This window comes from Ptiloglossa arizonensis, chromosome 7, assembly GCF_051014685.1.
Source record: "Ptiloglossa arizonensis isolate GNS036 chromosome 7, iyPtiAriz1_principal, whole genome shotgun sequence".
Classification (NCBI taxonomy): domain Eukaryota; kingdom Metazoa; phylum Arthropoda; class Insecta; order Hymenoptera; family Colletidae; genus Ptiloglossa; species Ptiloglossa arizonensis.
In genome coordinates, this window is record NC_135054.1 from 20,344,299 (window position 1) to 20,360,756 (window position 16,458).

Genomic DNA, 16,458 nt, shown 5'->3' on the forward strand with positions numbered 1-16,458 from the left:
CAACCCCCAAAACGAAAGAAGGATTCACTCAATGAAAAATCACCTTTCAAGGACGAAAGATTGCATTATCGACGCTTAACGAAACAATTCGTTTACATCTTGTTCCTCCCCCTCCCTCTTTTCTTGTATACAATTTTCAAGCGCACACTTCCGCGCGATAAAAGGTCGAGATCGCGGAGGCTTTATTTTCCAGTTGCACGTGTGCAACCTCAATTCCCAACAGCGTTCATTCATCCTTGAGCGCGCACCTGGCGTTGAACGTATCCCGCGCCTCGAATTCCGCCGCGTATTAAGATTCAAACGCGGTTTCCGCGCCGATTCTCCATATTTCCGCGGCCTAATCCTTTCCAGCTATTGGTGGATTTATCGAGCGAGCGTTTCACGTCCTCGTGGATGTAATCGCGTTCAATATTGTCCGTCAGCCATTTTGCAATTACCTCGCGGTGTTTGCCCCAGGTTGAAAAGGAACGTGACGATCGTTCGGGGAGCAAGTTTCTCTTAAACGTCACCGATCTCTCCTTCTCTCTATCGAGCAGCTTAACGAAGATCTATATGCAAAATTAGCGGAGAATTTATCATCGAATAATATCAACGTAAGAGGTCTTTGTCTCGGTGTTCTGAGAACTGATTTTCGTACAGAGTTTCTGGAAGGTTTTTTCATTTCGATATTCTATTTTCTTTCTGTACCCCTTTTTATTCGTCACGATTCTTTCGAGTTGTGAAATTGTATCGAGAACATTTTTAATCGTGAAAAATTATTTTGCTTACTTGTATAGGTGGAGGACTTTTTCTAATTAATGTAGAGATTTTATTTCACGTTATTTAACGCAGCTCGAGTTGTTCAATTACTCTACTGTTATCGATCATTCATCGAGTCGTCAAAAATAATTCAAATACGTGATCGAGTTAGTTTTTTGGCAAAAAAAAGTCATCTACATTTTTCTGGTAAAAATATTAGTGACTTAAAAAGAATTCGCAACAAATTAAAGCAAAGATGTCAAAAAAAAACTATCTTTCCCAGTATTCCACCTTCGAAACCATACACACTGTCGTTTTCATCATTTCTATATATATTTTTTTTCACACATGGTTCTCAAAAAGCACAGTGTGTTTCACAATGCACTTCTCGTTTGAGAATCACGTGTATAAAGATGGCTGTACAATCCTCGCTCGAGAACTACCGATAACAGAGTTCATGGTTCGCTGTTTGAGAGTCACTGGTACAAAGTACGTAAAGAGCTACGAAGTTGACTGCTTTTACTTACGGTAATTCGAGTCTTCTGCCCTTTACCGGTCCGAGAATGACGCATAATTGACGTTCGGTGCTCGAAGAAATTGTTTGAAATTCGCGATAATATAACTGACAACGAGTCAGCCTCGAAAGGTACGCGAATTGTCAAGACACGACGACAATCGACGGCACGACTGCTAATAATGGGGCACGTTGGAGCGAAAATAGCGCAACAAGTGCAGTTGCAGCAACGACAGCTGCAGCTGCAGCCGCGCGTATCATATTAGAAATCCAGCCGCATTATCCCAGCGAGTTTATTCCTCTAGAGCTCTGTTTCCCCAGCATCGCTCGCAGTATCTAGAGCGCGCGCTTTCGTGCTTACCTCTATTGTTTATTTCGAGGATTTTCTTATCTCTTGTCTTCGGCGTCGCGTTGCACTTCGACGCGCCACTAAAGTTTCTTTCACCGCTCCACACCCATTCCACCCACGAATTAGCGAGTCGAGGAATATTCGACGAACGAAGTTCAAGTGTCCGAATAATTTCCAAACGATCGCCCCGATGCACCCGTGAACTCGGAATGCACTTTATCCAATCACTCGAGAAACCACGTTCTCTTCAATGTTTATTAAATCTACGAAATTGTTCGATGTTTCTCTTGGTAATCTATTGTCGCGTCTTGGAATGGAAAAATTGAACGATTAATATTATTATAGCAAAGTGCGACCGTGATTTTGAGCACGGTAATTTTTTCTGTACCTTGGAATACAAAAATTGAACAATTGATATTATTGTAGGAAAATACGACGGGCCCTCGATTATTAAATTTAGATCGTTATAGATGATCGAGGATCTGCGGAAATTGAAAATTTTTTGTTCAATTGTAAATGAAAAATATTACTATATAACTATGTTCTGACACCACAGAACATAGACAACCACAGAAATTGCTCTGACTTACACTATAGTACTCCATTTGTTCCAATTACCTCTCTCTACATATCGTACATATATACTACAAATACCACGTATAATTTAATCTTTGAAAATCGTTTGTGAAAAAATCAGAATCGTAGAAAATCAAAGTTCATCCGTAATTTCTAAGGAAAAGTATATTTCGAATTCTAACTCGGTCGTAAGTGCTCGATAGCTGTTAAGATCTGCGAGTATTTCAACATCGAGGTGATTAATTAGTGCGCGTTAATTGGTAAAGCGAAATATCGGGTTTAACGTTGGGATTACTTGCAGCCAAGTCTGGAGAAAAACTAGAGGAAGCATAAATCAGGGTGGACGTTAATTTTGTTTTCAGCGCCGACGGTAACTACGAGGTGACCATTATGACCAAGGCGATTTTGCACCATACGGGGAAGGTCGTGTGGAAACCGCCGGCGATCTATAAATCATTCTGCGAGATCGACGTGGAGTACTTTCCCTTTGACGAACAGACTTGCTTCATGAAGTTTGGTTCGTGGACTTACGACGGGTACACGGTGAGTAATAAGATCCAACTAACAATCTGCTCGCCATTTCTATGGTGATTAATCATCCACGGGAGATTTACCTACGCGAGACATTTAGGGTGGGTCCGTAGCGTTCGTGGTACACCGTAAGAAGTTCGATTATTTGATCGTTCGAACGTTAGCGACGAAGATGAGACGCGCAAACACGTGCACTTGTTAATTATTGGATAATCGAACCGTTAGAACTTTCGTATCTCTGAAATACAGGATCCGTTTAACACTCGACCGGAATGTTTTTTAAATTATCGATTCACTCTTTTAATTATAAATAAGTATCATTTATATCCCTCATTCTTCTCTTGTAAATAGTGTACTCAATTTTTCCTGATTCATACATTATGATTTTATTTACAATTTTCACCTATTTAATCACCGTCCTTTGTTTCAATTTAATTGAAAAAATAGTACACCAAGTAGTATATACTATATTGCAGTTCTACGAGAAAATGAAACAAAGTTGAACCGTTCGAGGAGTACGTTTTTAAAATACTTAATATGTAGTATTTTGTTTTTTTTTATCGGTACTTTTTATTATTATTTCTCGTACCGATCGATACTTCTCGTCATTCCGTGGCCAGAAAACTTATTAGGGCGAGTGTGTTCGAGGAATGAATACCATTCGAGTGACGTCACCCACCGCAGGGAGAACTTCCACTCCTCCATAAATTTCCAAGTTATAAAACTCAGTGAATATTATAAACTTAGGGAAAGTTGCCCGGCGGGGAGTCTGCAAAATTATATTTCTGAAAATCGATCGTTCCGCGATCCCGTAACGGTCATCCATCTTTCACCCCCGTCCCCGAACCCCAATAAGGAAACCAAACCACCCCCTCCCTCAAACGTATCAATGGACGCCCCGGAAAGAGGAAAATCACCGAAACATCGACGCGCCATTTGTATCGTCGATTCACGAAACGTTCGGTGTTTATTATTTCTTTTTCCGTTTGTTCCTGCTTTATTGTTTTTCCTTTTGCACGAGTTTGGAAACTCGTGTTGTCCGTTGTGCGCGTATGTTTTTTTTTCTTCTCTCTTTTTTTTTTTTACAAGGTTTTTATTTTCGTCGACCAAGCGACACGACGATCACGTTCGCTGTAAAATCGAAACAATCCGTTCAACGTACGTACCATCGACGCGGAGCCCCGTTTTGCATTAAACATTTCACGCGCAAATTTTTACGCGTTGCGCACTGCATGAAACCGACATCCATCCGGTTGACGGCCAACGTAAAACTTTACGCTAAATAAAAATGTTATTCGTTCGCGACGTACCCTCTGCGCCTTCGATTCGGTGAAATCAATATGGTTTACCGCGCCACGGTGGACCACCATAAAAACATTTCGTTAGAATCGCGTGGAACCGGCGTTTAACGAAACGTTGAACGAATTTTTATGTAATCTTTATCGCATCCGTTGGGAACAATCGACGATTCTCTTTTCGAAAATAAATAATACCTTCGAGATTCCGTTGATCGATCGATCCGCGTGTTAATTCTTTAACCGTCGAGCACACCCGAGCTCGAAGCAACAATATTATTCCAGTCGTTCGAGTTAAAGAGAACACAGGGAGTGGGGGTACTGTGTAAACTTTTCGACCATTGGGAACGATTCTTCGAGACTTTTTTTTCTTTTATTTTTCCGTTCGATTCTTGCATATATTTATGAACGTGATTGTTGCAAAATACATTCAGAAATTAATTCAGCCTAGAGGTTTTTCCTATCACTTGTCAATTCAGTGGTGAGATGATTAAAGGGAATGAGCGGTCAAGTTGCTCCAAAATTAAGTCTACTTTGGTAATTAATTTCACGGAAATGAACGGTCGTCCATAGTTTTGCATAATGTTTGTTTGTGTCTTGAAGAATGAGAAAATATACTTTACATGCGATATTGAAAATTGCGCTGCAGTGAAGGTTCAGTGTTTTAAATACTTTGTGATTCTTCAGACACAGCAGTGTATAATTCACAAATTTCGAACCGAAGTTAGTGGAAAAGAACTAGCGACAAAATTATTAAAACATAAGAGTCTTCCTTCGTTGAAAAAACTTTCATCTTCCCCTTAAAAACTAAGATTTAAAAAAAAAAACAATTCCTAGACTCGCTCCCAAAATGTACACATTCTGAATTCCATTTTCTTCTTCTCGATCGGCAAATCCGCAATTTTGAAACTTTCGAGTCGATCCGTTTCACTCAGAAGATAGCTTTCGTTTTCGAAAAGCGCGTTGCAAGAAGATTCGATTTACGATTGCCCAGGGCACCTCGAAAGCTTTCGTAACGACCGAGCGATGGTATTATTTTTCCAAGCGGTGAAGATTCGTCGTGACGTTTTCGCGAGAAGGAAACACAGAGTGGGAGTCGAAAACGTAGTCGAAATATTTTCACGAAAGGGGACGAAGGAGATTCGAAAAGTCGTGGAATTTCGTTGCATTATTCGTTGCGTCTGGTTGAAAAGGGGCACGAGATATAAAGAAAGAACCGAGGGGGGAGAAGAGGGCCAACTCGGTGAACCGCGTTACAATGCAACCAAGATATGCAAGAACACATCGATGCACTTTTTCATCCCTCCTCCTCCCCCCTGGCCACCCCCTGTCTACGTACACGCATGCTCTTTCCTCTGTCCAATGGATTTATTACGTTTATATTTCGCTTCTCTTATTCAACGTATTCGGGGCTCTGCTTCTCCTCTTGGAAAACTCCGGCAAGAACCAACTCGCGAAAGCAGAAGTTTTTACGGAACTTCCTGTTCCCGGTGTTTCGTTCCTAACGGTGGAATTTCGAAAACGTCGAGCTCGTGGTAAATTCGCGACATGGATCGTCGCTGGTTTCACGTTTGAATACTAATTAGACGTCCACGAGCTCCGTTTGGTCTCGCTTGGCGAAGATTTCGGCTTCTTTGGCTACCGGTTGCGAGATCGGTCGCGTTCTAATCTCGATTCGGAGTTTGGAAAAAGTTCGAACGAATAAGGGTGTGTACATTGGACCACGCGACTTACGTGACTCAGGTAACGATTTCAAATCTAGGGGTGGAATTAACGTTTTTTAGAGACCGGGGTTGGAATCGACCTCACCTTGTGTTTTTTTGCGGTACTATCCTATCTGGCTGCAAGTGAATATTTAATACAAACGAATTTTAGGTAGGAAGAAGTAAAATAGGTTGTGTAATTATCAGTGTTTAGTTAAAATATGAACACTGAATTTATAACACTGTGGGTGTCTGTAGAAAAGGAAAATATCGCATAGAAATGTTTGGTGAAGATTCTCTTTTTTAGATAAAATTTTAAGTCTCTTTCGCAATATTTTAGCTACTAAAAATGAAAAAGAACAATCTGCAATTTTTCGACAGAAAATTCAAATTTGTAAAAGTCCGTGGACATTAATTTTTCATTTTTACGATCTTTTTTTATATTTTTCCAAAGGAAGAACATTCTCGCGATATTTGAACGCGAAGGATGATACAATTATCGTTCCCTTTAGTTTATAAATATCAAAGTTCGGAAAGATCGGGATATCCAAAAAAAAATTCCCGATTCCCTAAATGACCGTTCTCGTTCGAGATCCGGTCACGTAGCGGGTTCAATTTTGGTCGAAGGAAAGTTTCGGAATTTCTCGATACCCAATCACATTATGAACTCTCATAAATCCCGGTCACGGTTGAGTTATGGTCAAGGAGTACTTGGGAATCCTTAGGCGGCCGGTCGCGCTTCCAATCCCCTTGCGCGTTCTGGTGTCGGTTCAATCACAATCCAGGAAGATTTTCAGTTCCTCGAGTGACCGATGACGTCACAGATCCGGTGACATTTCGGTGGCGATCCAGACACTCCTTAGGGAATCGATCGCATTACGGCTCCGGTCATATTTCGATCCAGGTCTAGTTACGAGCCAATAAAGTATTCCTTGAGAGACTGATCGCGTTGTAAATTCGGTCACGCCTTCGCTTTCCCCTCGTTCACGGTAATAACAAAATTTCGCGATAAGTTACGGCACATCCAATCACACTTTCGTCAAAGATTCTCTGGAAATCGATCTTAGGGTCGAGTGTACTTCGATTTAGCCAGTTAATTCAACCCAAGTGTAATCGATGAATTGTTTATTTTTTTATTCTTCGTTCGATACTAAGAATCGAACGATGTATCAATAATGATGTATAATAATGATGTATTAATTATTTTAGTACAATTTTAACGCAATATACATGAGTTGTTACAAACAATCATTTCTCGAAGTTTCGTTCTTACTCTGTTGTACAGTATAGTATTATCGCGTTGTAAATTTACTCGTCTGTTTTTTGGAAGTAAAAAAAATTCTGTCACAAAGTATCTTGCATCGAATCTTCGTCAAACAGTCTCTGAAAAATTGATCACAGAGTCTGGGTTCGATGGGTCCCTGTCAATATTTGTTTTTTTTTTCCCCCTTTGCTCGATACTGCTTTTTATGTACGATCTTGACACAATGAACACGTGTTGTTTTGTAGCCGAGCAAATTTCGAGAGGTAAAATATCGTCGAGATAACGCGTAAGCTAGATTTACATGTGAAATTCAGCTGGAACCGGAGTGATGAAGTCGGAACGAAACGCGACGATATTTCCCCGAAATTCCGCGCACACGTGTCGATCTCTTGTCAAGATAGCGCTCGAATCGACAGACGTATTCTCTGCCCGGCAATAAAACCACTGCACGGGAATACTTTGTCTCTCTTAACACGTTTATTATTCCCTACAAATCTCCCTTCTTATTTTCTTTCTCCGTTTCTTCGCCAATTCTGCATCGTTTTGTCGCGTTTTTATTATATCGTTCCCTGGGTAACAACAGCATCGAGTTACGCATTTGTACCTTTTCACAAAGGACCGAATCGATTTCAATGAAACTTTACATACCGTATTCTCGACTCAAGAATGTTCGATGCCTCTTTCTAATATAAATTCCATATTTACATACTTAAAAAACAACCTATTTCAGGTTATTTCACCTCGAATGAATAATTCTACACAAAAAGAATCTATCTTGTAAACAAGAGAATCGTACGCGATTCTCGACTTCAATAAATTTTCTCTTCCACCTTAAAAATTGAAATCGTTGCACAAATCGAATGTTTCGTCCGGGAGATATCGTAACGAATTCTGTTAATCTTTTCCCCTTGGTTGAAAAGTTCGTCTCGCCGCGACAAAGAGTTATCGTTGTTATAAACGAGGCGGTGGTAGCCTTCGTGGAATTCGACGAAGGCGCGGGGAAACGTTACTTTAACGTTTCGTGCCGCGTCTAAACTATTTATTACGTTAGAAGTTACGTCGACAGTTCTATCCCCCGGTGTTTTTCTTTCATTCCCTTCGAGTCGAGTCTCCCGGGTATCCGGATTCCAAAGCATTCGAACGCTATACGCCACGTTCCGTGGAATAATTCAGGCAGCTGCAGCGCCGCCGCAAATCTTCGATGAATTACTTAACCGGTCGTCGTTCTTTCGCTAAATTGCACGTGACGTGGATATTCTCTATCGGCCGGTGAACGTGTTCGCGCATGCGTTCTATGCAGCGTGGACCATTCAACTCGATCGACTCAATTCTTCTTTTCGCGATCGATGGAACGACGCAACATTTTTCACTCCGATACGAACCTGTGACATCTGATCCTTCACTGTGTAATTTTCCTTTACGCGTCTCTTTAAGGACAGTTTTAATCTTTTGTATAATATACTACTGTAATTTTGAGACGAATCTAATAAGCTGAACAGAAGTATTTTTTGACGTATGAAAATTGCAAGGGTGTGACTAAAGAACAGTTGGTGGTCTTTAATACTGAAAAGAAGATTTTAGTAGTATATTTCTGTCATTTTGTTACTTATCGTTTAGTAGGTATCGAGACGAATCTAACGAGCTAAAGAGAAGCATTTTCTGACGTATGAAAATTGGAAAGGTGTGACTAAAGAACAGTTGGTGGTCTTTAATACTGAAAAGAAGATTTTAGTAGTATATTTCTGTCATTTTGTTACTTATCGTTTAGTAGGTATCGAGACGAATCTAACGAGCTAAAGAGAAGCATTTTCTGACGTATGAAAATTGCAAGGGTGTGACTAAAGAACAGTTGGTGGTCTTTAATACTGAAAAGAAGATTTTAGTAGTATATTTCTGTCATTTTGTTACTTATCGTTTAGTAGGTATCGAGACGAATCTAACGAGCTAAAGAGAAGCATTTTCTAATGTATAAAAATTGCAAGGGTGTGACTAAAAAACAGTTGATGCCCTTCAATACTAAAAAAAAAAATATTTTAATAGCACACTTCTCTAATTTTGTCACTTATGGTTTAGTAGGTATCGAGACGAATCTAACGAGTTAAAAAGAAGCATTTTCTGATGTATAAAAATTGTAAGGTTGTGACTAAAAAACAGTTGATGCCCTTCAATACTAAAAAAAAAGAAAGAAAAAGTTTTTAAAGAGGTCTTAAAATGTCAAAAATACACTCCTGTAATTTTGAGTTATTTATCGTTTAGTAGACATCGAAACGAACCTAACGACCCAAAAAAAAAAAACAATCTTTAAATACAAAAATAAGGTATTAGCTTCAAATGTAAGGTATTTCATGCAAATAAATTTGAAAACGTGTTTAGAAAAATGGCGTGCGAGAAATCAAATGTCACCACTTTGAAGGTTCATCTAAATTGTGTTACTCTCGATGAGACCATTTTTATTCGTCCACCAGTTGCAAAAGAAATTGAGTGGATCGAGTTAGGTGAGCCACCCTGTGTTTCACGGTATCCAGGTATGATTTTGTTACGATTCTCGCGGTGCCACGCCATTGGGTGCTCAACGTGATTAAATTTCCAGTTTGGCCGTGTTCTTTAACGCTGGCTGGGAGCGACTCGCCGCGATTCGAGAGGTCGAAGGGAACTTGGACCGGTTCGAGACCATTGAAAAGTTTGACAAGTTCTGTCGACGAGTTTCCTAATCTCCGTTGCAAAGCTCACCGGGAAAAATCGCTCGACTGTCGAACGCCCGCGCCATTTCCCGCGTTACCTCGATAAATTAATAGTTCGGTGCCAGAGGTGGGCGACATTTTATTCGAATAACGGAGGACTAATGAAAACAGCGTTTGTTCCACCGAACGTTTATTGAGATACGTTTCTACCCGTTCGACGTGAAATTCGTTTTATAATTCAAATTGTAATTTTCCGCGAACGGATCGCGGATTAAAAGTTCTTTATCCATTATTCGTTGCTCGAAATTTATATATCCGGATCAGAGATACGATCGTTTCTGAGAGCTATTTAAAATCGACGAATCGCGACTCTAGAAACGCTTTTAAATAATAATTAATTATATATGTATAGATATATAGCATCGAAATTGTGTACAGTCTGGTTAACTCGCGACGAGGTTCTCCGGTGTTCTTCGTCCAACGTTTGAATTTTCCTAATTGGCGTCTTCTCTGATAATAGTAGTGTAGCTGGGAATCGACGGGACGATTTCCAGGTTAAGGAGAACGCGAAGTCGAGTAATCTCTGCTTAATCGCAGACCTTCGAAGGTTGACTAAAGCGTCTGACCCAATACGATCCGAAACTACTTCGAGAGAGATCAATTTCTCAGCTTTGCACAGTAGTTATATACAGGATTAGTTCCTATTCCAGGGCTGTTTAGACTTGTTGCTACAGAGAGATACTGATATTTTCCACCGAACAACTACCGTTCCAACGATCCTCGGAAATTAATTTGCAAAATAATACTATCCCTCTACATATTACGCTCAAGTGTCTAAGAATCTCTGGTTACTTTTCCAGGTTCTCGTTTCTTAATTTATTACACAAAGTGTCGTAGCATATAGTAGCTCGTTAAAATTCTTACGTTTAACGTACTATTATTTATATACATACATATTTACATAGATTGATCAATAAGTTTCGTCGTTTTTTCTATTGTAAAAAATACTTTGAACTTTGAACAACTGTGAATATACAAACGAATCGACAGATCTACATGCAACTTCGCACACGTTCACACCTAATAGCTCGATTTCTTATCGAAGGAAAAAACTTATCGAGCAACTTATTATTTCTTCACGAATGGTAAAGAAAGGTCTAGATGGAACCAAGTTCGTTAAGAAAAGTAGAATCTCGTTAGATGTGATCCACGTAACAATATAGATTTTTCTTTGCGTTATTAAATACACGAACGATAGAGATCTTTCGTTGTATTATATTATTAAATACAGTGATCGTAGGAAGTTTCTTACCGAGAGAACGTACACAGAGTGTCTGCGTTGAGACCAACGACCGATTTCCTTAGAAAAGCTCCCTCGAAACAGCTCGGGGAAGCTGCGCGGAGACTCGTCGATTTTTCTTTTTCATCTCGAAGCGACTCTTCGCCCTTAGCCTAGAGGAGGCAAGAAGTGGCACGGGTTTTCGAATCCTCCTTCACTCCACGCGCCCGAAGTCTTCTCGTACCATCCGAGAATATCGCTGGCGTTTGAGGATCTCCCAATACGAGGTAAGACGCGCTAACAGACGTCGATAAAACGTCAGGGTTGATAGATTCCATTTGGCAGCGGCTGTTGAAAGCCCTTTCTGTCCGAGTTCTCTTACGAGTCTCGTAGAGGCTTCTGGGACGTAGAATCCCGGAGACTGGTCCCGAATAGTCGCTTTCGGTATCTCTTCTGGGTCAGGAATTTCGATCCTTCAGCCTCGAGGGTTTTTATCGCGTAGAGGAACGGGGGCTTACCAAATTGAGCATCGTGATGCTTCCCCGGCGTTGATGGCGCGAAAGTTGATGCTCGGTTCCGCGTAACTCACCGTAACCCATATTTCACCGATTACGGGGGTGCTTGGAAACTTAGCGTCATTGAACACCACCGATCGTGGACGATATCGAACGAGAAAGGACGAAACAGGGCTAGATCGTTGCACGAGCTCGAGATATTGCAATGGGAATAATATTCCAACAGTTTCGTTTACTTGTGACACTGCACGACTAATAGTGCAATGAGAAATAATTTACAATCTACGATAAGTAATATTCACCATCTGATATTTCTAAACACTAAGGGAATTTAATACAGGACTTGTACCGTCCATTTATTACAATACCACAGATTTGTTTATTACTGTCACAAAAATTGAGGAAAATGGCTCCAGAAATGGATTTATACTGTCGTGTAGCTTCAATTTCACTCCAGAACCCTCCCATCGTGGAAACACCCTAATCGAGAAGGGGCCATAATTGATCAACTCCATTTAGCAGGCTTCGATCGGAGTATCTGCACCGTTCGTGGTCTTAACCGTCTGCTAGCCTAAAACGTGCTACGGTTCGCCAGCGAGAAATGTTTCACGCCCTTGCTCGCCCCTATAGACGTATAATCTCTCGATACTGCTGGAACACGGGTGGCAGGCATCGACAAAACGTCACGATTCATCGACGCCGTTTTTTGAAGAGTCTTCTCGCTTCGCCAGCGTTTCCCTCTCCAAACCCCCCTCTTCAACCCTCTCTTCCAAGCCCCGGACACTGATGAAACTTTTCCCACCGGTTGACGGATGCGTGTGTTCCGCGCCAACCCTTGTTTCTCCTTCGATTCCGTGCAACGCTCGCCTGGAACGCGCACAGATTCCATAAATCGATGGATTTGCGTCTAACGAGGCGAACGACCGCGTCTCGAACACGCGATCGAAGGCGAGTTTCAATTTTCGAACATTAATGAATTTTTCACTCCACTGTGTGGACGGACACTGATCACGATTTAGGAATCGTAGCCGGGGTCGTTGACGTTCGATTTGGAAATTGTGTCTCGCGTCGATGACCATTTAGAAATTTTGTCTCTCGTGTCGATAAGGATTTTGAAATTGTGTCTCGCGTCGTTAACGATTTAGAAATTGTGTCTCGTGTCGATAACGATTTAGAAATTGTGTCGCGTGTCGATGACCATTTAGAAATTGTGTCTCGCGTCGATAACGATTTGGAGATTGTGTCTCGCGTCGATAACGATTTAGAAATTGTGTCTCGCGTCGTGAAATTCAACCGATTGCGAATTACCGAAGATTAACGCGTGTGGGTTGTTCGAAAAATGCATTGGATCGTCGAGAAACGATCTCGGGGACGAAGAATTTTGATCATCGATTGTAGAAAGTTTGTCAGCGAGTAGGAGCTCGTCAAGTTCTTTATCGAATCGTTAATCGATGGTATTATTTTTATATTTTTCATTCTACGTGTACACTTTCGAAGATACGTTTGGAAACAGTTCTTCGTCTTCTTTCTCGCGGTAAATGAATATTCGGTTCGCGCGTACAAATACCCCAAACTCGGCGCGATAAAAGTGGTGAAAAAATAAAATTCGAGGAAAATAAAATCTCACGAGCAGATCAGGAAGGAGAGGAATTTTTCAGGTTCGGAAACCGCGTTTTAGCCGCACCTCGTCTCTTTGCACGTTCTCCTCCATCCGGTCTCTCGTAGCGAACAAAAAATATTTTGCGCGCGCGATACAGGGGTTGAATAAATAAAACACGGTCGCGAATAAAATATCCGACGACGAGTATAAAAAAGGGAGGAATGTTTCTTGAGAGGATTCAGCTACACTTTGTCTCCTCGGGCTCTTGATTTTCTCCTGTCTCGTGTCTCACGGTCAGTATACTTTACACATATATTGCGCTTCGACGAAGGCATTGTGTAAAAAAAAAATCTAACTAGGCGGCGAAATCACTAGGCGACGAAATCGATAACATAGTACACTGCACGACGAAATCGATAGAATAGCGGAATGTACGACTGTATCGATAAAATAGCGCAGTGTATAGAACTATATCGACAAAATAGCGCAATATATAGAGCCATGTTGACAAAATAGCGCAATATATAGAGCTATGTCGACAAAATAGCGCAATATATAGAGCCATGTTGACAAAATAGCGCAATATATAGAGCTATGTCGACAAAATAGCGCAATATATAGAGCTATGTCGACAAAGTAGCGCAATATAGAGAGCTATGTCGATGATATAGTTATATCGATAAAATAGCACAATATCTAGAGCTATATCGACAAAGTAGCGCAATATATAGAGCTATATCGACAAAATGGTACAATATGTAGAACTATATCAATAAAATAGCGTCAAATAGAGGACTACATCGATAAAATAGCGCAATATATAGAACTCTATCGACGAAATAGCGCAATATATAGAACTCTATCGATAAAATAGCGCAATGTATCGAGCTGTAGCGACGAAATAGCGCAATATATAGAACTCTATCGACGAAATAGCGCAATATACAGAGCTGCATCGACGAAATAGCGCAATATATAGAACTCTATCGATAAAATAGCGCAATATATAGAACCGTATCGACGAAATAGCGCAATATACGACTATATCGATAAAATAGTACAACGTACGACGAAATCAGAGAGGGGAAAATAATTCCACGTAGATGGAAGAGATCACGGCTCGCTCGAAATCCTTCTCGTCGTTTCATGGGGGTCCCGATGACCGTAGGACTTTCCCGTTCGAAGGACAGATTTATCCTGGCCCGACAAATCCACCTGTCCGTGGATTTCACCGGTGGGCAAACCGTTGCGGGATAAATCCCGCGTCTGGAACGATAAACCGTTCCTGGTTCCAACTGGCGATCTCTCGAACGGGGGCTTCTTCGTTTCCGTGTTTCGATTCCGTTTTCGTCGTCGTTGACACCGAGTGCCCCCCAGGCCCCCCTCTCCCCATGGCCCCCCTTCTATCGTAATCTGTTTGCTCGGAGAAGAAACGTCGCGGTTTGTTTCTACTTCCGGACTATCTCGAGTCGACTGAATTGTTGATGGTGCTCATGGAGCGAACTTGATGACGAAGGCGGAGGAAGATCCCAGGGATTTTGGATGAAATATTACGAGAACGTTGAATCACCGATTCTCCAACGGGTACACGGGAATCCTTTTACTTAGTCTGAATAAAACAATCGACGATTTCGAGTAACCGATACGAGCGAAACTCCGCGGCTCGGTTTTTATCGTCCATCCCTTTTTATCATTGAAAGTGGAGCCTTCGCACGGGGGCCTCGTTGTATGATTCGATGTACAGGATGGACCACTCGACTCGACTCGATTTGTTTCGTAATTGGCGAACGAATCAAAATTTTCTTTCATCGGTAACAAATTTTCGAAGAACCTTCCAGGTGGTGACTCGTGTCTTTTTTTCTGTTCAAGTATTCAAGGTGATCGATTTTTAGGGGATGTTTGATCGTTGGGAATTTGTTATACACGAGTTTTCAAGGTCATGAATTTTTGTCACCCGAATCATAAAGAAACTAGGCAGATAAAAGGTAGTTCTTTTTAAAAAGTAATTCGTGAAGTGAAAATGTTGAAGGTGGAAACTGAATGGAAAAATATAACCTTGAAACTTCTTCGAAATCGTGGCATCCTTGATGAAAGAAAATTTTGATACAGTCCATAAGTTAATTTCTAACATCATTCGTAATTATTTATCGTAAACATTGGTTACCTTATATTTCTCCAATATCCTACACTCAACATTATATTCAATTCTATCCCACGGGATAAATTATCAAGGTTACCATCGAGTGTCTGAGAAAAAGTTCTTCACTCCAATGTTAACCATCTCGAACAATAATTAACGTATCACTCGAGAAGGTGAAAGAGAAATTTCATTTCCAAGATGTAATTTCTCACAATTGAAATTCCATCGATGAGTTTGGTACGTGGTTGCACGTTTACCAGAATATCAAGGGTACCAGGGGGTCACCGGGATCACTGTTTCAGTGGTCCTTACTTTGTGTCGTTATTTTCGTTCCAATCGTGGTCTCTGGCATGCTCGACCATAGCTCGTTACTCACTTTTCTCGACGATTCCCTCGACAAAGGAAGTGTACAGGACATCGAGAGTCGAAGCTCGACCTACTTCGACATATCGATGGCATCGTTTTCCTTATTTCCTCCAAGACGGTCAATCGCGATGGTTCAACAAGTTCTAGGAAGGCGGTGGATAATCACCGAGGTGCTTCTCGTCGTTTCTACGATGACGTCAGCGACCACGAGTGGCGTTTATCGTTTTAGCGAGACTCTTCATTGTCGAATATTAGTTTCACTTCGCGAAATAACCATCCACGAGTTTGCGATCTCCTCGATGATCGTGTTCTCCGTTCCACGCTTCTTCGAAGTCGAAGGAAATTTTATTTGAAAGTCGTAGCTGCCAATTAGTGTTCGAGTATCGATGGTCGACGTTCTCGTGCGGTAAAATTATACGGAAATAAAATAAAGGTGAAAATTTACGTACAGGGTGAAATGGAAACCGCTCTTAAATGATTTTTCTTAAGCGTTAGGTTACAGTCGATAAAAATACCAACGTAATGATCGATGATAAGGTATCTTTAGTCTTCTATCACTTCGATATCTTCGAAAATATTATAACAATTGAAAAAGAAATTCGTCCAAACCCCCCTTGAAAACAATATATCTCCTTCGAAACTTTTTACAAAGAATTAAAATAGAGTTACTTTGAGACAGAGTTTATTTCTTCGAGTAAATTGCATAAATTGTACAGTAAATATTGTACTCTCAATCGATTCAACTTTTCCAATACATACGATGTTTTCTCGAATAGCCTAGAAACACGTAATACCCTCTAAATTTAGAAAAAAATAAAGCTACCAAAGAAACAATAATAATAATACTAAAACGTTCCTCGATCGAACAGATAACAAAATAGACAAAGTAATTGATTCGATAAAATTT

The 16,458-nt window shown here is 40.7% G+C and overlaps 1 protein-coding gene across 1 annotated transcript in view; it reads left to right on the plus strand.

The window, feature by feature from the left end:
- Positions 1-16,458, plus strand: part of Nachralpha1 (nicotinic acetylcholine receptor alpha1) — a 163,104-nt gene that overhangs the window by 124,661 nt on the left and 21,985 nt on the right. Inside the window, exon 4 of the mRNA XM_076316967.1 lies at positions 2,540-2,720. Coding sequence (XP_076173082.1) covers positions 2,540-2,720 — 181 coding nt within the window. The remainder of the gene's footprint in view (positions 1-2,539; positions 2,721-16,458) is intronic.